The following is a 21441-nucleotide window of genomic DNA, read 5'->3' as shown; positions in this document are numbered from 1 at the left end:
ATAGTTACAATTCAAATCGTTGCGCATTGACATACAATATGGAAGAGTAACACAGTAACCGAAAAGCTTCGGTTTCCAATGATAGAAGAGATCTTCAAATTAAAGTAGATGTTTAGAACGAATATAAGTAAATCACACGTAATATTTGGAATAATATACAGATTAAGGTCGGTAATCAAACCCTTCTGTAAAAAAAAATGGAATGAAAAATGATAATGTTGAACATTTAGGAATTATAAAAAGTATTATTTTTCTTCTTTGCATCGGAACTAAACACATTTATTCAAAAACCAGTTGTTTGCATGACACGGGTTATGGTCTTCTCATATATGTTATGAAGGTATGATACTAAACCACTAACGGGAAGGATTGTGCCTGATGTTCATATGATGAACTCATAATCTTTCAGTCAGTTTAATTGAAGTCTGGAGTTAACTGCTAGTGTCTGTTGTTATTTATGTATTATTGTCATTTTGTTTATTTTCTTTGGTTACATCTTCTGACATCAGACTCGGACTTCTCTTGAACTGAATTTTAATGTGCGTATTGTTATGCGTTTACTTTTCTACATTGGCTAGAGGTATAGGGGAAGGGTTGAGATCTCATAAACATGTTTAACCCCGCCGCATTTTTGCGCTTGTCCCAAGTCAGGAGCCTCTGGCCTTTGTTAGTCTTGTATTATTTTAATTTTAGTTTCTTGTGTACAATTTGGAAATTAGTATGGCGTTCATTATCACTGAACTAGTATATATTTGTTGAGGGGCCAGCTGAAGGACGCCCCCGGGTGCGGGAATTTTTCGCTACATTGAAGACCTGTTGGTGACATTCTGTTGTTTTTTTCTATGGTCGGGTTGTTGTCTCTTTGGCACATTCCCCATTTCCATTCTCAATTTTATTAGTATATAGTTATCAAAGGTACCAGGATTATAATTTAGTACGCCAGATGCGCGTTTCGTCTACATAAGACTCATCAGTGACGCTCATATCAAAATATTTATAAAGCCAAACAAGTACGAAGAGCATTGAGGATCCAAAATTCCAAAAAGTTGTGCCAAATACGGCTAAGGTAATCTATTCCTGGGATAAGAAAATCCTTAGTTTTTCGAAAATTCAAAGATTTATATTCAGGATTATTAGAATTGTATTAGTTTAAAACGAAATAATATGATTGTTACTGAAAAAACACATAAATAAGAATTCGATACTATTATAAACAATATGCCTGCTACATAAAGTTATTATTTTGAATATCTTGATTAAATGATAAATGGAATACATTTTCACATCATCTAAATATAAAAAAGAAGATGTGGTATGATTGCCAATGAGACAGCTCCCCACAAGAGACCAAATGACACAGAACTTAACAAATATAGGTCAGCGTACGGTCTTCAACAATGAGCAAAGCCCATACCGCAAAGTCAGCTATAAAAGGCCCCAAAATAACAAAGTAAAATAATTCAAACGAGCAAACTAACGGCCTAATCTATATACGAATAAAGAACGAAAAACAAATATGTTACACATAAACCAACGAAAACCACTGAATTACAGGCATCTTGACTTGGGACAGGCACATACACACAGAATGTGGCGGGGTTAAACATGTAAGACTGGTTTTTTTTGTATTGACCACGTTTAATAGATAACTTACCATTACTTATTCGTATTTAATGAACTGGTAAGAAATTCCAATTTTTGGTTCCAACTTTCTTTTACACAGGGATGCAATTTCAGCAATTAATACAATATTTATTATAAGATACTAACAGATCAAAATACATGAGCAATGTTTTATAGGATAAAACAACAAATATCGCATATTCTTGAGTAGTCAAACAGTATTTGACTAATACGGAGAACTTTATGATACAAAAGTGCAAATTTAAATACAACTTAACTGAGACATAGTTTTATTTGAGATCTTAGACAAGCTGCACAAGAAACATCATCTTGTTGCTAACTAAGTATTATATATACAGAACACAACTTTAAAGCGAACAAATAAGTATTGTAGCATTAAAAAAAAAATACCTAAAAGAAAAAAATGTTAATTAGAAAAATTAAACATTTCAAAGAGATTACATCTTGCTGTAACTATTAGAATAATTATTATACAAGTATTAACACAATCCCGACTGCCTGGAATTTTTAATTTTATTATTTATTCACAAGTTTGTCAAATATTTAGGAAAAACCAATAATATGTATTTTTCTAGATTTTTGAATTTTTTAAAAACTAAAAATCTTAAATTCTCTTGTTCTTTTGATTGGATTGTTTTAAAATATCTGATCCATTTTCAACATCTAAAGGATTGAATGTTCTGGTAATTGTTTCTGGTCCGATGGAAATATCTTATCTTACTGCGGGAATGGCAATTACTGTTCCGTTGAAGCAATCTGGTTTCAGACATCTTAACAGCTTGTGATGGTAGTGTGACCGTCTTTGTTGCGCTGTTTTTTTAATTGTTTTTCAAATGAACCGTTCACATATACATGCACACTACTGATAGGCCGTCGTTTTCTACTACAAATATAGAAAATATGGATATTACATAAAAACGTTTGCTCCTTCTTGAAATTAAATTTGCTAAACTAGTATTATGATTGATTTATTTCCAATCATTTCATAGATATAGGAAGATGTGGTATGAGTGCCAATGAGACAGCTATCCATCCAAATAACAACTTATAAAAGTAGACTATTATAGGTCAAGGTACGGCCTTCAACACGGAACCTTGGCTCACACCGAACGTCAAGCTATAAAGGGCCCAAAAATATAAAATCATTCAAACGGAAAAACCATCGGTCTAATCTATATAAATACGAGAAACGAGAAATACGTATGAAGTACATAAACAGACAACAACTACTGTACAGTAGATTTCTCATGAAAATATTTTTAATGTAGGTGTAATCGTTGCAATTTTTGTCTCATTTTTAATCATGTGTTGTAAGTAATTTTTTTTTCAAAAGGCTCTGTACATGATAATATAAGAAAAAGAAAACACTAAAGAGCTGATGTCAAATAAATCTTGCAAAAACGAACATCATCAACTTTTGATTTTAATCACATTAAGAAAATTCAGTAAGTAAATAAAGATAACTTAATTCAAGGACTTTTGATAGTTTACCGATTATATATAAGTACAACAAAAACTACTATAGCTATAAGGACCACAAATCCAACTGCAAGCATAACTAAATACCAATTGTCTTCCAACCATGCCTGAAATCATTAAAAGTAATATTCAAAATAATTGTTCATTCTGCCAAATATGTTTACTGATATAACTGAAACTCCAACAAACGTATTATCATAATTCATGTACGATAACTTTCTAATACAATAAAACAAATTTGAAATAAAATCACAAGGGGATGACACAGAGAATTTTGCATGAATATAGATTGACATAGATATGAATGTTTGATAATACATTGATTTTTGGTGTTGAACTCTCCTTTCAGTACATTCTGCTATATCATAACAGTCTTCTATTGTTTATTTGTGGAAGAAGCCGGCGTACACGTAGAAAATCACCAACCTGATATAACCCAGTGTTGATAAGATGACATAATAATTGAAACAAACCTCTAGATTTTTATTTTTTACTTGAAGTAAAGCAAAAATAATTAATTAGTCTTAGTTACTACCTTTAAAGAGCATACCTTCTTATTTGTAGAACAAAACATAAAGTTTGTATACCTTCTCAATATTCTTTTGTCCTTCTGTTAGGTCTTCTGGTTGTGTATTTAAGTCAGAAATACTGCCATTGAATATATTAAATGGAAATTCACTTTCATTTCTCTTTAAAAGACGTCTTAACTTTTCCAAGTTTTCTCCGCATACTTTTGTACCGTTAATTGACAAAGAAAGCGAAACATTGGATATCATATCTCTGAAAGAAATACAGCAACATGGTGGAAGCAATTTCGCTTAGATAGACAATCTTTAAAACATTTGATTTGATATATTTTTGTTTAAAATTTAAACAATGGTAAATTTAACAGAAATAAACTGTTTACCTTTTCGGAGCATCTTGGATTATCGATTGTAAAATTATTCATTAACATTTCATCTTCTTTTCAGTAATAATGTTGTCATTTCTCTTTGATATGTGTTTTGGCATCAAGGTATCTTCATGAATTTTAAGATACGATTTATCGTACAAGTGTAAATTAATGGAATAATTTCAGTTTATGAAAATTATTTGAAATTCACAAGTTTCAAAACAAACAGAAATATTGACATTTTCGATTTTATAAAGATCACGAGTATAGACAACGGCAAACAACAAATGATGAGATTATAACAAAAAAATAGTACTTATGTTTCAATATATATTTGCTGACGCGTTGACCCGTGCCATTCGAATGTTCCTTCAAAGCGGCTCTTTCTTAAACAAAAGATTTGTACTCATAAGACAATTGTGACTTAAATAAAGGCAACAGTAATACCCCGATGTTCAAAACTCATAAATCGATGGAAAAAAAATCATTTGTGAATCTAAACGTATGCAATCAAATTGCATGTACATTAAAACAATTATGAAATAATCTACAAAATGTAGTACGGATACTCAACGTTTTATAGGGCATAAAACATTATTAAATATCAGAAATTTCAGAACCAACGGAAGTCATTCAAAAAGATTGCAACAAAAACCCGTATTCATGTATAAAGGTAATACACTGCTTTCAACAAAATACTTTTTTATAACAAAAAACATAGTTACTATACCCTTTATAGGTCTCTGAAAATTCATCTATTTTTAAAGAATCTACTTCATATCCTTTATATCTATGGATAAACCATTTTATCTTCGAAACTATCTTCCTTCTAATAGCGGATGTTACATTTTGGTCCAAATAGATCACAAAGTTGTCGTTAACGCCTGAAATGTAATTAGAAAAAAATACAAGAAAAAAAAAATGAAAACAACACGGAAACTGAAACTTACAGATGCTATTTAAAGTTTAACGGAAGCTTAAATTACAAAACTTTAAGCGTTTCGTAAGCCGTGTTACTTAATAATAGTTCAATATCAAATGCGCTCTGGCATCGCACGGTCTAAGCAAGTCGCTAAAAAAGCTGTAAGACGTCTGATCAAACTCAGAATTTTTTTTACTGAAAGAAAATTAAATCAAACAAAATATTAAATATCGTCAGGAATGAATATATATATATATAATACATATATATCAAAATTTCTGAGGAAAGTATCACTATTTAAAAAATATATATATATATAAAACATACCGTTACATACTATTCCGCTGCAGCTAAATTCACCAGCAATGTTCTCACATTTCCCTCCATTTTTACAAATATTGTTATTACACTTGTTAACATTAAATTCGCATAATGTTCCATTCGATGTATCAGGACATTGGCAATAAAAGCTCCCATAATTATTAAAGCACATTCCGCCATTACGACAAGGATGACTGTGACATTCGTTTATGTCAAGATCACATACATTTCCAGAATAACCCTCTGTACAATGACACGTAAAAGAATCGACCAAATCATGACAAGATCCGTTATGAAAACAGGGATTTCCTAAACATTCGTCGATCTCCTTATGGCAAAGCTTTCCAGTATATCCCGTTTTACATTCGCAATCGAACCCACCATCGAAGTTCTGACAATCTCCTCCATTTTTACAAACATCGTCCTCGCATTCATTTACGTCAGATTGACAATATTTGCCATTCCAAGAATCAGAACACTGACAATAGAAACTTCCATTTGTGTTGACACAAATCCCGTCATTCAGACAAGGGCTGCTGTTACATTCATCTATGTCAATATCACATACCTTACCAGAATAACCCTCTGTACACTTACACCTAAAAGCACCGACCAAATCATGACAAGATCCGTTATGAAAACACGGATTTCCTGAACATTCGTCGATCTCATTATTGCAAAATTTTCCGGTATATCCATTTTCACATTCGCAATCGAACCCTCCATTGAAGTTCTTACATTTTCCTCCATTTTTACAAACATCGTCCTCGCATTCATTTACGTCGGATTGACAATATCTGCCATTCCAACCATTACCACACTCGCAATGAAATACGACGTCGTTAGGGTCCATCACGCATGTGCTGTTATTCAAACAAAGATTTTTCTTGCCACTGTAACCATATGGACACGTGCATTTATAATTGTCTATAAGGTCTACACATGTCCCATTGTTCTTACAAGGAAAACTGGAACACTCGTTAATTTCTTTTTCGCATTGCCGACCTTAAATTATATATGCTTTCGGTTTCAATATCGACCATGTAGTTCACAATATATAAATAAGGAGATATGGTATGATTGCTAATGATACAACTTTCAACCAAAGTTCAAATTAAGTCTTTATAAGCAATTATATACTACCGTACGGCATTCAACAATGATAAAAACCCTTACCATAAATTCGGCTATAAAAATCTAGAAAGACCCAACATGAAAAAGTAAAATCACAAAAATACTGAACTCCGAAGGGTATTAATTATTTCAATTGAGGAAACTAACTAATTTAAAACAAAACAATTAACGTAAAATAATTATGAAAGACATGAACCAACGACAACCACTGAACTTCTGGCTTCTGACTTGAGAAGGCAGATAAAGAAGCGGGGTTGAACAAGGTATACTTTAATTTTTTGAATGGTCAAAACATCGACCTTTATGAATTTCAATTGTAATTTTTATCACAATAATAAGCAAAAACATACAACTCTATTTGATAGCTGCCGATATTCGGTTCATATATTATGATCCAAAACATGACACTTAAAGTTAAATCGTGCGGAACTTAACGAAAAGTGAGGCTAGTTAGGTATTGAATAAATTCTGAATGTGATCTGAAAACTTACCTGTATAACCATCGTTACAAACACAACGATATGTTCCCTTGGTGCTGTAACATGTAGATTTGTTTTTGCAGGGTGCACTAACACATGCATTTTTCTTAATATGACAGTCTGGTCCAGTCCATCCTGTGATATTGTTGAAATTACCAAAAAATTAAAAGAACCTAAATTCAAAACAGAACTGAATTTTTTATAATGCGTTTTTTCATCTCGATAAGTTGGGAAGCAATTGTGAATCTGTATGCCTTGGTGGATGACCGTGCTAATGACTCGCAAACTCAACACTTTAAATGGATAACATTATCACAATTGTTGATGATCAAAATATCAAGCTTATAATTGGTATACAGGACGCTCGTTTGCTCGTCTACATTAAATTCCTTACTGGCTGTAAATTAAGACAGTTAGAAGGCTAAATAAATTACGATATTTCAGAATATCAAAATTACAAGGTCCTATAATCAAAACAGAATTGAATCTTTAATCCATTTAATGTTTTTCTCTCGATCATTTGGGAATTGCGTATTATGGGAATTGCTAATCATAAATTATAGATTTTTACCCAAAATGCTTTCTTCATTAATACAAACAAATGTTTTCTCTGTATGCCTTCGCCGTTTACGTTATATGTACTAAACGGATCTGTCATATGATTTGTCATGTGACTGGTTATGAGTACATCAAAACTTCAATTACTTGCAGAATTGTTTGCAACATTATGTGACATATTGTGGAATCAAATATAATTTGCAGCATTGATACTAATACCAACCTGATGTACACCTTTTAGCACCGGTTATCCGGTTACACGTGTATTTCGAAGATGGTACGCAATAAATGTCACATCCTCTGCCATAATAATTTGGGTTGCAATACACCGTCATCTTTACAGTCATACTACAATGAAAAAAAACACCCAATGAAATGATAAGAAAATGGGTTTATTGGTCTGATCTCATTGTTTGCACTCCATATCATGTTTTTTTTTTGGGAAAAAGTAAGAAACCAAACATTTTGATATGGGTCTCGAAATGAGAAAGGCGTGAAATTTTCAATATGTGTTCGGACGTTTCCACCACGTTGTCTCTACTAGTTGACATTGATATATGTTTTATAGTTGAAATGAAAGTAACAAATGTCTTTGATTCTAAATAAATAGCATGGTCATGATACATTTGAATTAAATTTCTTAAACAAAAAAATAAAGTACTCGTATCACATATGACTGTTTTATCTAGGTTTTTATCATAAAAATTGACAAATTTACAAAACAATTACATATCGAATGCATACTGATTATGCAATGTACTATTTTTTACAATATTATTTATGTACTTTCATTTTAGCAAATTATCAAGCCTTTTGTTTTTTAGATTTTAATTTTTTAAACTCTCAACATGAACTGGACCAGCAGCTGCTTATATTAGGAGGGTTTTCTTTTCAGTTTTTATAAAAAAAATTATCTTTTCGTCCTTTCCAATTTGTCTTTGTATTATCTCCATGCCTTTCCTCGGTAATTATTCGAAATAGTCTGATTGATACTCCTTCGTTGTGTAATTAGGGAAAGAATAAACAAAATTTTCCAAAAATTCAATATTATTTATGATATCAAAAGAATACTAAAAAGTACGTAAACTCATATTTAATGTTTTTAACTGTTATGTAGATGTGTCGTTTTCTTCCCATCCAATAAATCTTGTAAATAAATATTGTCAATGAACCTTGTAAGCACAACTCCTCCTCCAAATTCTTTGTAGATATTATATGATACAATTACGTACAACAGTTGGGTATCTCATATTTTATTTAATGTGAAACTTTATTCATCTAACCATGATTACCGATAGCCTTATGAATATTATTGAATCTCTTCAACAACACACACACACACACACACACACTGTCATGCATACATGTACACGAACATGCTGGCATGCATTCACAACCAATCAGATAATTAAACCATGTATTGATGGACAGGTGTTCTTGATGATTTAAAAGGAGTTAAATTAGTTATACATTTTATTTATTTATGGTCAGGATAAATACATCTCAATATCTCTAAGTACAACACCTGTTCTTTCATCGTATGCTCAACTTCATCGAGGTGTAATACCATTCAATTTCATACCAAAACAATAGGAGTTAATAAAATTGAGAATGGAAATGGGGAATGTGCCAAAGAGACAAGAACCCGACCATAGAAAAAAACAACAGCAGAAGGTCACCAACAGGTCTTCAATGTAGCGAGAAATTCCCGCACACTGGAGGCGTCCTTCAACTGGCCCCTAAACAAATATATGCTAGTTCAGTGATAATGAACGCCATACTAATTTCCAAATTGTACACAAGAAACTAAAATTAAAAATACAAGACTAACAAAGGCCAGAGGCTCCTGACTTGGGACAGGCGCAAAAATGCGGCGGGGTTAAACATGTTTGTGAGATCTCAACCCTTTCTTGCAGAAAAAACAAACAATGAGTCATAAATATATTGCTTCAAAGTAACATTCTTTTTTATTTGGTGTTTCTATCTAATATCTTGGAAACTTGAGGTTGCACAATTATTAAAGTTTGTTCACAGGAAAAAGAAACCAGGTGAACATTTGATTGGTTAACTTCCTAGAATCACCAAATAAAAAAAAAAGAATGGTGCTTCGAAACATCCAGATATATTTGGGAGCTAATACAAAATTTCAATCCTGGTATCTATGATGAGTTTATTTACAACCACTGTGTCTATGTCACTGCTGGTGAGTTTTTATTCCACGCGGGTATCACCAGTCCAATAGTTAGCACTTTTGTTTTGACATGGATAAACGCTCAATGCTCTTCAACTTTATTTGGCCTTTAATCTTTTTTTTTATTCGAGATTCACAGATGAGTCTTTTGTATACGAAACGTGCGTTGGTGCAAATACAACATTTCAATTCTTGTATCTATGATGAGTTTATTTACAACTAATGGGTCGATGACACTGCTGGTGGAGTTTGTATTCCCCGAGGCCACCAGCCCAGTTGTCAGCATTTCTCTTTTGGCATGAATTATCATTGATATGGTTATAATTATAAATTAGCTGTTTACAAAACTTTGAAGTTTTGAGATACTAATGCTTTTCTATCTCAGGTAAAGATTACCTTAGCTGTATTTGGCAAAATTTTTCAGAATTTTTGGTCCTCAGTGCTCTTTAATTTCGTACTTTATTTGGCCTTTTTGTCTTTTTCTTGTGTATTCGAGCATCACTGATGAGCCTTTTATTCTTTAATGTATCAATATGGTTACTACTCGTTGTCGTTTTTCTTCAGGTGCAATAAGTTAGTAAAAATAAGTACATGATATCAAACATGTTGTTTTTAAAATGAGTTTAAATTTATTATTTAAATAGCTGACTGGAGACCATTTAATTTAATGTGAGGCCTCTAAATCAATGCTGGAGCTTATCACCTTATTTTTGTGAGTTAACATTTGAAGCATTTTAAACATAGTCATACTGTTGATCTGAGTTAACTATTTGAAACATCATTCCAGTCAGCTAAGAGGTATTTTTGAAAAAATAATTCTGTTTTGTCATTATGTTTGTGTATGTGTTGCTTTGTTTGAATGTAATATATTGTACCTTGTTTTGTGGAGAGGATTTACATAGGCTACGCCTGTTGCCCAATCCAATTCAATTTATTTGAATAAAATATTGTTTAAACTAAAAACGTCTTTTGAAGACGAACGCGCGTCTGTCGCAATAAAATTTCAATCTTGGTATTTATGATGAGCCTATTGTCCAGTGATGGTTATTGTCTTATATGCAATGAAATATACTGTGAAGTTTTGTCTTTTGCAATGGACAGGATCAAACTTTACTTATACCATTTTTTTTTTAATTTGATGTAAATTTCTGCGCCTTTTTTTTTTTAAAGTGCCAATCTAACAAAGAGTAATAGGGGAAAATCAATATTGGTTTTACTCCTTGATAACATTTGAAGATGTGCAAGAAAGAATATACTGTATTATTTCAAATAATTTTATTGAAAAGAAATACACTTCGAGAAAACTATATATAGCAGTATTCAAAATTCCGAACATAGAATATTGATGGTAGGAAAATAAAAACGCTTGATATAATAATTTCATCTTCTATTTGAATAAAAAAAAAAACCAGATGGAAAGTACTGATAAAATTATAAAAATACTTATTTAAAGTGCTTAAGGAAGAAAATTAATAGTTCTTGACATATATCTAGATCTAAAATAACTCTATTTCCTACTTTTTGTTTATAGAACATAGATACAGAGAAGTCACTACGCACAAAACAATTTCATGCATACTTAATTTCTCTCAGACCATTTTAATATTCACATGAACTTCATTTTCCCCCATTCTGTCAATTGCAGTATATTAATTTAAATAGCCAAATTTCGTCCTCCATGTCATTTAAACCAGGAATTCCTGTCGGTTTTACACCATATTCTCTTTTCTCTATCTCTTTACTGAATGCATGTATTCTTTAAATTGTTATTTGAATTTTCATATACTGAAGTCTTGTGAAAATCTGAGGGATATAATCAAAAAGATTATACCACACTTCTTTTTCGAATCTAAGCGGCAAATAAGGCCGACTTTTTCATATGGTTTCCTCTTCATGTGATTTTGTCCATTGATGAATACTGACATCTGTAACACATTGACCGATGCTGCTTTTTAGAGTTTCAAAGCTCGATATGTTTTATATTCGAATGTGAAGTCAGATCATTCATGGGTGAAATATATGGTATATACAGATAAGAACGTTCTGGTTATATTGCACCTATCACCAATAACTGAAGGGGAGTATCTAGGTTGTGTGAGGGAATTTGTAGTTTAAACTACCACTATAATTAAATATATTTTTCATCAAAAGGGTGAAATTGAGTATGTCCTGCCTACGATAGTTGATGGTAATGTATGTTTTGGGTTGTTTGTGCGTCTGTTTGTGCGTTCGTCCGTCCCTAGATAGTTTGTTTGGGGGATTAAAGGTTGGTTTAAAGGGGCACTAGCTGTCAAATTCATTGTAACCGATTTGACTCAAATTCTCATATTTGGTTTATAACAATGCAAAACATTTATCCAAACTATCAAAAGTCTAAAATAAACAGTTTACAGAGCATGGGGTAAATAATATATAGGTTCGTTTCATGTGTATTTTAGTCCAGACGCCATCTAATTAACTATCGATTTGACCTCAGATGACCATATAAGCGATGTAAACAACAATAAAGATTTCGAATAGATTAAACCAACACGTGCAATTGCATTTTTATAGGTCTGTTTGATTTTATTTTATAAATTAAAAACAGATGTTTCTCATTGTTTTTAACCATATAAGAATGATTTTATGTGCATCGAATTAGTAATCAAATGATGTACCGTAGTTTCACTTTTATTGTTGACATTCTTTTTCTTTAAATAACCAGTACACGTACAATGCATGCGTTGTCAATCTCTAGCTAGGGGTTAACTTGAAGTTCACATGAATACCGGTTAGAATGATGATGACGTTTTCACTTGCAAGTGAATCAGTCAAAAATTATGTTTAATCGCTTATTTCAACAAAATTAAAGGAAATTGATTGCTAAAAGCAAATTATTATTTCATTATTCCAATTTGATTAATGATTGATCTAAAAAAATCATACTTTATTTTTTTATATATATCGTAGCTAGTGCCCCTTTAAATTGTAGGGTAAGTTTTGACATAAAATTGTTGTAATACCGGTATCAGCTCGAAGCATTGTACACACGTTCTGTGTGAAATACGATTTGTAAAATATACTAAGTATAAATAAATAGAATTTTGACTTTATCGAAAATGAATGTCTGATAGGGTGAGCTGTGTCCTAGTAAATTGTATTCATAAAGACAGTCGTTGATTTTTTTATTCAGGTAAAGAGTTATCAAAGGTACCAGGATTACAATGTAATACGCCAGACGCGCGTTTCGTCTACATAAGACTGATCAGTGACGCTCAGATCAAAGATGTGTTGATTGAGTCAATAGCTATTTATATATCCATTGCTGCATTTCCTTTACAAATATGTTTCTTTATGAAATAAAGGACTGACTTTGACGACGATGGAAGTTTTTAACGACCTTGATTGGCTATACATCCCTTGCACAGACTGATTTTGACACTAATTTTCTTCCTTTTATAATCAAGTAAAATGAACTAAAAAATACCAGGCTTATACCATTTTGAACAATAGAGGGAGGCCCGTTGTGTCTACACTAGAATTGATCATCACTGTACATTGAATTGTTGCAACGGTCATATAAAATATTGAAAATCCAAAAAGCTGTCCCAAAACTACCATAGGCCGTCTATTCTTATGAGTAGATATTCTACTTTAATGGTATGTTCAAATATGTTTGTCAGTACTAAGGAACTGACTATTGAGCTGGTGATACGCTCGTGAACTACTAGTAGTAGAATCAACCTAAATATAATCAGAGCAGAAAATTAAACCAGTTGGGGTTTGTTTGCAAAACAATTTGGTGATTCTTAAAAATTGAAATGAAAATAACTGTTTAGAATTGAAGTGTCAAATGAAACATATTTTTTGTATTTTCGCTTTTTTTTTAAGGAAAATGTGTGGTATAAAGGTGATGAACTATTCTTCCAAAATTAAATGATAGCTCCCTTAGGGTATCTTACCTTACTCTGTTGGAAAGATTCAAAGTTTTAGTTATTGCATTTGTTTCATTGTGATATGGTGTCTCCAGGTAGTAGTGTCCGGTCATAGAATCTATATAATCATCTTCTAAAGTATCGTCGTCGTATACATCTATTTTTAATTTACAAGATCCCTAAAATAATGATTATTAGAAAATAATGTTCAGGAGTTTCATACTGTATAATTTGTTTTAAGATAAAAGTGATCAGGGTAAATGTGAAAAATAGAAATTTTACTCGAATATACATTTGCCGAATTGATAGACCAAGAAAAGGAACTTTATATGAAAAAACATGTATAAGCATTTTATCGTTATTTTTACTTCCTTAGTTAACTCTTTATTATTAATTTAAGCATCAATGCTATGTAACAAACTTGACACACTCAAAAGAAATACAACGTATGGACAATGATAAAATTTTACAAAACAAGTTTATTAAGACCATGTTCTGCCTCCTTTTTTTTTTTAAAGATACGTTGTCTGTAACAGAACAGCGAAATAACAAACTGTAAAAATAGTTTAAAAGGGCTTGATCCATTAGATTGGCACGAAGCATACAAAACTGCTGACATAAAGAAACAAAGTACCGAACTAAGAATATTCGCACTGAAAAAACTACTTTTAGTCAATTAAAACAAATAATTATATCATGTTTTCCAAGACTAAATTATCAATCAGCGAACGTCCTACATATTTAGTGAAAATGCGTCATAAATATTCAGATAAAAGAATACAAATGACCTTATGCAATGCCAAAACATAAGGATCTACAGATGTAGTCAGTGTTCAAAATAGTATAGCAATTCAAATTTAGTAATGTGTTCCTTTATTAATAACAAAATCACTGTTAGTACTAATAAATACCATATTCAAAGAATATTCTACAGTAATAAATTAATAACTTTTATTAATACATTTCTTCAATTGATGAATAAGTTTCTCTATGGTCGGGTTGTTGTCTCTTTGACACATTCCCCATTTCCATTCTCAATTTTATCACATGGTTTGTATTTAAATTTGCGGGGTCCCAACAATAACGTATAAACAGATTAGGGGTCGGCTGGTTACCTGTTACAAGGCAGAATTCATACCCTGTCCAATATGTACACATCTGCAGTGACAGCCAATATGTTCTCTCCTTCATTCTGGATGACCTATATATTGTATCGGTTGTAATTTTGTCTATTTTTTCTACTGGTCATTGAGCAAGCAACGATCCCTCAATCAATAAAATTTCTTTATGAATATTTAAAATAAGGCTTTATGCTGCTATAATTCTGTTTTCTTTTTTTCTTGTATGAATGATAAGTATTCTTCATATAATAATGGATAGGGCAGACTTTTCTGAAATAACCTTCATCAAACAGATTTCGGAAGTCAACTGCATCAAAAGTCGTCAAAGTAAGTCGAAAGGGGGTATACGAAAAGCGGCTACAATTGTATAAATTCAACATCGTTTGATAAAAAACACAAATTATATTTCGTTTTAACACACAATGGAAGACAGTTTTAAAATAGACATGCACCATATAGCACAACCTGCTTATTCTTCTGGAGCACCGTAAAAATCATCACAAGTTTCTGTGAATTTCGTGTTGACTAGACTTTAGTTTTCTTTATAGTACACTTGTATCTTTTAATTTGTTTATCTTATTGTCTTTTTTTTTATTATGCCATGAATCTTGTCGTTTTTTTTCTAACTTGGTATTTCCCGCCATTTTTGAGATCATGCCATTTCAATGATTACTGAAACAAACAAATTACATCAACATAATTGATTTAAATTGCGATAATATGGAATACTCCTTACTGTCCATTTGTGAAATGAGAATGTCCTTGGATTTGAAGGGAGACTAATATCTTTCCCAAATGTGAAATAAGCTGCGTTTCGTATAGTAGCTGTTCTCCAAAGGCCATAGCTACAATGTCTGAAATATAAAACTACAATCTCTTAACAAAATCCCACAGCATGTTTGTACCACATTCTGTAATCAAAGCAGGACAACAAATGTAAGTAGTTTTTAGGTAGAACGAGAGGAAATCTTTTTGGTATACTTTTCTGTATATTCTATGTATTTGACATCGGTTATACTTATGTTTTTTTTAGATTATCACTTTCTATTTGCTTGTTTTCATTGTATTGTTAAATTGGTTCATGACAACTTTTATATCAGATGTATTATTACAACTTTGTCGTGAGCATAAAATCACGATGTTTTTCAACATAATAAGAATTTAAACCCGAGGATTAGATTGTCTTAGCTTTATTTGACAAACCTTTCTGATTTTGGGGTCCTCGATTCTCTTTTAACTCGAACTTTCTTTGAACTTTTATTTCTTTTCATTAGAGCATTACTCGTTATTCTGTTGTAGACGAAAGACCTTGTATATATGGAACGCCACATATGATACGAATAACCATATAATTACGGGTAAAGTTATATCATGAAGCAAATGTTATATACTATAACGACATTTGACTATAATACTCTGTCAATTTGCTATATCACTAAGATAAATGTATATACTATAATGACACTTTGATACAACATGGAGCTACATTTTCATAGTATTCTGTCATTTCACTTTGTTATGAATATAATATTTCATACTATGAAGACATCTTGATATAACATGGAGCTACATTTTCATACTGATTTGTCATTTAACTAAACTATTATGTGATATCGCTATGTCATGAAGATACATAAGATACTATAAAGGTATCTCAATATAACATGAAGCAACTTTTTCATATAATGTTGTCACCACAGTATATTATAACAATAAATGTGTATACTATACAATCATCTCGATACAACATGGAACAATTTTGTCATACTATTATTTCAATTACTATCTTATAAAGACCTATTTCAATATCAAGCTAGCTATCCTTATATAACAAGGTGCCATCTATATACCAGAATACTATTTGATTACACTATAAGACCATTTCATCATACCATAATACCATTTCACCGTATCATAAGACCGTTTCATCATACCATAAGACAAATCAATAAATGGCGGCGAAAATTTCCCGCGAAATTCATCCGTAACATCGATTGTAATGGAGAAAAAAAGGCCGTGAAGGAAATCTTTTGCGGGCCTTAGGTAATCACTTTCAAGATGAATGAATTTATCGACTGAACGGGGTTGCCTCTGGGGTTCTTGTACGCTACCGTTTTCGAATATGAATGAAAGATTTTGATATTAAAGTGGAACCTGAATTATAACAAACAATATATTCATATATACTAGTGATTTTCAGCCAGCCAAAATAGGCTTATGATGCACTGTACATTGCATGTGTATCATTATTGAAAATAAAATAAATCAATAAATATAGTTCGTATAATTAAGATTTTTAAAATGTATAACATTTAAAAAATTGCGTATGCGAAAGTGTAACTTTTTTCAATTTTGGTTTGATTTCATCTTGTGTGTTAAGAAATTGACAAAAGTGTCGAAGAGGGAACATTTGTAGAAATACAGCCATGAACAACCACACTTTCGGCTGTGAAAAAAAAAATACTGGGCTTTTTATTTTTAAAACAAGTATTTGGAACATTTTTGGTATCAAATCATATATTTTTTTTATATAATCTACTACCTATTCACATATTCAGCATGTATGTCTGTCTGTCCGGTGTCCACATGTCGTATCGTAACTTGAGAACCGCTTATCCAATTCCATGAAACTTAACATAGTTGTTTCTTTTGTTTAATCAAACAATCTGTATACGTTTTGGTGAAAATAGGATTTAAACCTTTTGGTTACGGGACTTTATAACTAAAACAGGGGTGTGTTTTTTTTTTCACATGTCGCGCTGTATCTCAAAAACGATTTATAATTGTTGCTTAAAATTTTACACACTTCTTTATTTTAATACAAAGATCTGTATACTTTTTGGTGATGATTCAAAATTTTATTTTAGAGTTAATGAGTTTTTTGTAAAAAAAAAAAAAAGGGGGGTGCACATGTCGCACCGTATCTCAAAAACCATTAATGATTATTGCTGAAAGATTTACAACTTTACACACTTCTTAGTTATATTAATCTAAAGATCTGTATATTTTTTTGTGATGATTCAAAATTTTATTTAATAGTTATTAAGTTGTTTGTAAAAGATGAAGGGCGTTTTCGCACTTTATAGTCACCCAATAGTATCGTACCTGTCTGATGTTGGTACGGGGATTGCCGTTCGGTTTGGGTACGGAAATCAGAGACGAACACTTCTTTCTTTGAACACCTTCAAATAATAAAATATTAAAACATAAATGTTTTCAGCATATTGTCATCTCAACAGGGTTGGGTAGGAGGTAGACTTCCTTTATACTAGGATACTAGGTTATAGGACGTGCGGCTGGATTATATCACATTTTCCTGCTACTTGTTCATGGCTGTGTTTCTGTCCACAAATGTTCCCTCTTCGTCTCTTTGGTAGTCAATTTTTCAACAAACATCATGAAACCAAACCAAAATGGAAAAAAATTCACACTTTCACAGGGCAAATTTTGAAATGTTATACGCATTTGTAGAATCTTAATTATGCGAAAGGGATAGGGTACCGGAACCCCAGCGTCATCTTTATGAATTGAGTATTGAAATACACCCTCCCACTTTGACCCGAAGGTGTCTATGTATAACGCAAGATAAAATCGAAAATTTATATAGAAAAGTAAAAAATTACCAACTTTCAGCATTGATTTGTTAACTTAATTTAAAAGATCATTATGATTTTAATAATGTCATTTTAAACATATGCCGATCTGGTTCTCAGATAATAATAATATTCAAGAATACGGCTAAATTGTAATGAGTAAGGGATACGGGTTACCCATTTTGTATCGTACCTGTCAACATGATTTGCAAACACGTGCTTTAAGTAAACTATCTGAAACAAAGAGGTTGCTTTCATGATAATTAAAATTTGGCGAAAAGAATATAGGCCATCCTTTTTGTTTTTGTCTTGTATGTTATTTATTTTTTGTTTATTTTTTTTAGGAGGTACTAATATGTATGTGTCACCTTTTTCAACTCCGCATCGCTGAGAGCAAATGAGCAAATGCAACATTATAGTCGATACATTCATTCATCTTGAAAGCGATTCCCTAAGGCCCGCAAAAAACTACAATCCCCTTCCCTTTCATGAATGTGACCTACCGAATTAGACTATTTACCGGATTTGTTATCACATAAGCAACACGACGGGTGTCGCATGTGGAGCAGGATCTGCTTACCCTTCCGGAGCACCTGAGATCACCCCTAGTTTTTTGGTGGGGTTCGTGTTGTTTATTCTTTAGTTTTCTATGTTGTGTCGTGTGTGCTGTTGTTTGTTTGTCTTTTTCGTTTTTAGCCATGGCGTTGTCAGTTTGTTTTAGATTTATGAGTTTGACTTATCCTTTGGTATCTTTCGTCCCTCTTTTGTATCGAGATGATTGTATAGTATACACATTTATCGTTATAATATACTGTGGTGACAAAAAAGTGTGAAAAAGTTGCTTCATGTTATATTAAGATATCTTTGTAGTATTAAATGTATCTTTATGACATAGCAATATCACAGAATAGTTTAGTTAAATGACAAATCAGTATGAAAATGTAGCTCTATGTTATATCAATATGTCTTCATAGTATGAACAATTATATTCAAAACAAAGTGAAATGACAGAATAGTTTGAAAAGGTAGCTCCATGTTGTATCAAAGTGTCTTTATAGTATATACATTTATCTTAGTGATATAGCAAATTGACAGAGTATTATAGTCAACTGTCGTTATAGTATAGAACATTTACTTCATGATATATCTTTACCCGTAATGATATGGTTATTGTTATCATAAGGCAGCTGTAACGTTCCATATGTATACAAATTGTACTCGTGGTATATATCATGAGAATATTTGTACTGTATTCCTGGAATGCAATGTTGTCATTTAAGCGGTATTTTTAACATTGGCATATAAGCGGGAGGTTTGGCTAGCAATAAAACCATGTCCATTATTTTTTTCTTAAAATGTCCTGTACCAATCTAGGTATATTGCAGTTGATATCAAATAGTTCGTTTCAATGTAGGTAGGTGTTTGTTTTTGTAGCAGTTCAGTGTTTCTGTTGTTACGTTGTTTTGGTTTGAGAACCGAATTTGTTTTCTCTTAATGGATCTATGACTTTTGAAATGCAGCATATTACTGTTGGGTTAATTTATTATTTTTTTAATCTAGCGTTACTGACAAACTGAACAATCGTAATAGGACAAACTGAAAAGCAAAAAAAAAAAAGTGGTTCACACACCAATCGACTGTTTATACAAAAATATTTTCTCAAAGAATTTAAACGAGTTCAGCTTTCAACAAAGTGATAATTCTTAATTCATTATCACTCAACTGTCTATTATATACATCGTTTTGAGTAACTAAGTTTTAAGCCATGTACCTACCCATCTATATTATCTAAACATATTATAAACTTGTGATCACAATCCGATGTTTTGACCCCCCAATGATGGTCACACAAAATACCGAAAGCATCTAAACCTTCTCTGTTCTGGAAACTGACCAATTTTAGCCATATTTGGCCTCCGCATTCGATTTCCTAAAAAAATGTGTTCTATCAGATAATTTCTATTTAAAGAAAAACGCATCTCATCAAATTCATATATCATAAATTGTTTGGCTTGCTCGAAATATAAATATGTTTGCAGATAAAACAAACTCAATCAAATTTCGTAGATGTCTTCATATAACCCTATCAACCATATACACCCTGCTCTTCAACGTTGTGGGTCGTTAAACATCGATGGCTTTCAATATTTGGCATTGAGCGTTCCTTATGAAGGTAAATCCAGAAAAGCGCTTCGGATGCATGAAATTTATAACGCGATTTTTTCATTTTTTGTGAAGATATAAATCTGTCAGATGACATTTTTACTGCAATATTTCCTCTAATGTCATAATCACTTTGTAATATTTGGTGTATATTTTTTATCTTTCTGTAGTTTCAGTGAAATCATCCTAATCTTCTAATGAAAATATCTGATTTACTCACTCCAATAAATAAACACAAACACAAAAACGTCCATTGGAAGCCCATCTCAGTAAAAACCTAGACTTCTATAATTAAGAACATGCACATTCTTTAATGTCTCTTAAAGATTAAGTGTAAGTCCTTCCTGTTTTTATACTACTGTAGTTTTAAAGTAGAATGGAAATCGAAACTTCTGTCTAACGTAACCACGCGTTTAGTGTTACTATTCTAATGTTCTACTCAAGCTTAGAGTGGTTGACTTACTGTTATTGTTAAATCAAAGAAAGAACACATGAAACGGCTAAATACTATTTAAAACATTGTATACATTTTATTTGACCAATCCAAAATGTAGTAGGGGCAAAGAAAATCAAATTTTTGATAGCTGTTTAAATTGACACAAAATGTTTGGAAATACATAGGGTCGAGCACTATAAATTAAATACATAAAGATTTTTATCTGATGACGTCACAATTACGTCATTATATGTACCATTTAAAAAAAACGAAAAATACATAATTTATGCAGTTTTCCATCGGTATTTCCATTGTGGAAACATCGAGAGCAGCCAAGAAACAACAAAATAATTTAAGAGAAGTTTTATTATGAATATTGACATAATCGCAACAAATATTAAGTTGTTTCTGGAGTACGCACATACTTTTCATAACATAAAACATACTTAAAATTTGATGAAAAACATAGTAAAATCAAGAAATATTACAAAATATGCAAGTTCATCTATGTGTGTGCCATGGTAACTCGTTTAATGTGAAATTTGTTTTTTTTATTTTTTGAATATATACCTTGTACCTTAGTCTAGCTTGTGA

General features: G+C 31.6%; 2 protein-coding genes across 2 annotated transcripts; both read right to left on the bottom strand.

The window, feature by feature from the left end:
* Positions 1-1896: 1896 nt before the first annotated feature.
* On the bottom strand, positions 1897-6143 carry LOC139483038 (fibropellin-1-like). The gene is made up of 5 exons (XM_071267068.1): positions 5265-6143; positions 4746-4899; positions 3711-3903; positions 3136-3230; positions 1897-2527 (listed from the first exon to the last, which is right to left on the bottom strand). The coding sequence occupies exons 1-5, from the start codon at positions 6109-6111 to the stop codon at positions 2416-2418; spliced, it is 1401 nt and encodes a 466-aa protein (XP_071123169.1). The 5' UTR covers positions 6112-6143; the 3' UTR covers positions 1897-2415.
* A 623-nt stretch (positions 6144-6766) lies between these two features.
* Positions 6767-20172, bottom strand: LOC139483046 (anterior pharynx in excess protein 1-like). Its single transcript, XM_071267075.1, has 5 exons — positions 20024-20172; positions 15392-15509; positions 13562-13713; positions 7653-7777; positions 6767-7006 (listed from the first exon to the last, which is right to left on the bottom strand). The coding sequence occupies exons 3-5, from the start codon at positions 13645-13647 to the stop codon at positions 6843-6845; spliced, it is 375 nt and encodes a 124-aa protein (XP_071123176.1). The 5' UTR covers positions 13648-13713; positions 15392-15509; positions 20024-20172; the 3' UTR covers positions 6767-6842.
* Between the last annotated feature and the right edge of the window lie 1269 nt (positions 20173-21441).

Source organism: Mytilus edulis, chromosome 1, assembly GCF_963676685.1.
Source record: "Mytilus edulis chromosome 1, xbMytEdul2.2, whole genome shotgun sequence".
Lineage (NCBI taxonomy): Eukaryota > Metazoa > Mollusca > Bivalvia > Mytilida > Mytilidae > Mytilus > Mytilus edulis.
Note: the sequence above shows the minus strand (reverse complement) of the source record. Positions and strands in the feature narration are given on the sequence as shown.

Excerpts from the sequence above, each read along its gene's own strand:
- LOC139483038 (XM_071267068.1), bottom strand. The coding sequence starts at position 6,111 with ATGGACCCTAACGACGTCGTATTTCATTGCGAGTGTGGTAATGGTTGG. Across the intron at positions 3,904-4,745 it reads TTTTCAGAGACCTATAAAGG|AGATATGATATCCAATGTTT; the intron begins GTATAGTAACTA and ends TATTTCTTTCAG. Across the intron at positions 3,231-3,710 it reads GACAAAAGAATATTGAGAAG|GCATGGTTGGAAGACAATTG; the intron begins GTATACAAACTT and ends TAATGATTTCAG.
- LOC139483046 (XM_071267075.1), bottom strand. The coding sequence starts at position 13,647 with ATGACCGGACACTACTACCTGGAGACACCATATCACAATGAAACAAAT. Across the intron at positions 7,778-13,561 it reads AATCTTTCCAACAGAGTAAG|TATGACTGTAAAGATGACGG; the intron begins GTAAGATACCCT and ends TTTTCATTGTAG. Across the intron at positions 7,007-7,652 it reads TGCTAAAAGGTGTACATCAG|GATGGACTGGACCAGACTGT; the intron begins GTTGGTATTAGT and ends ACAATATCACAG.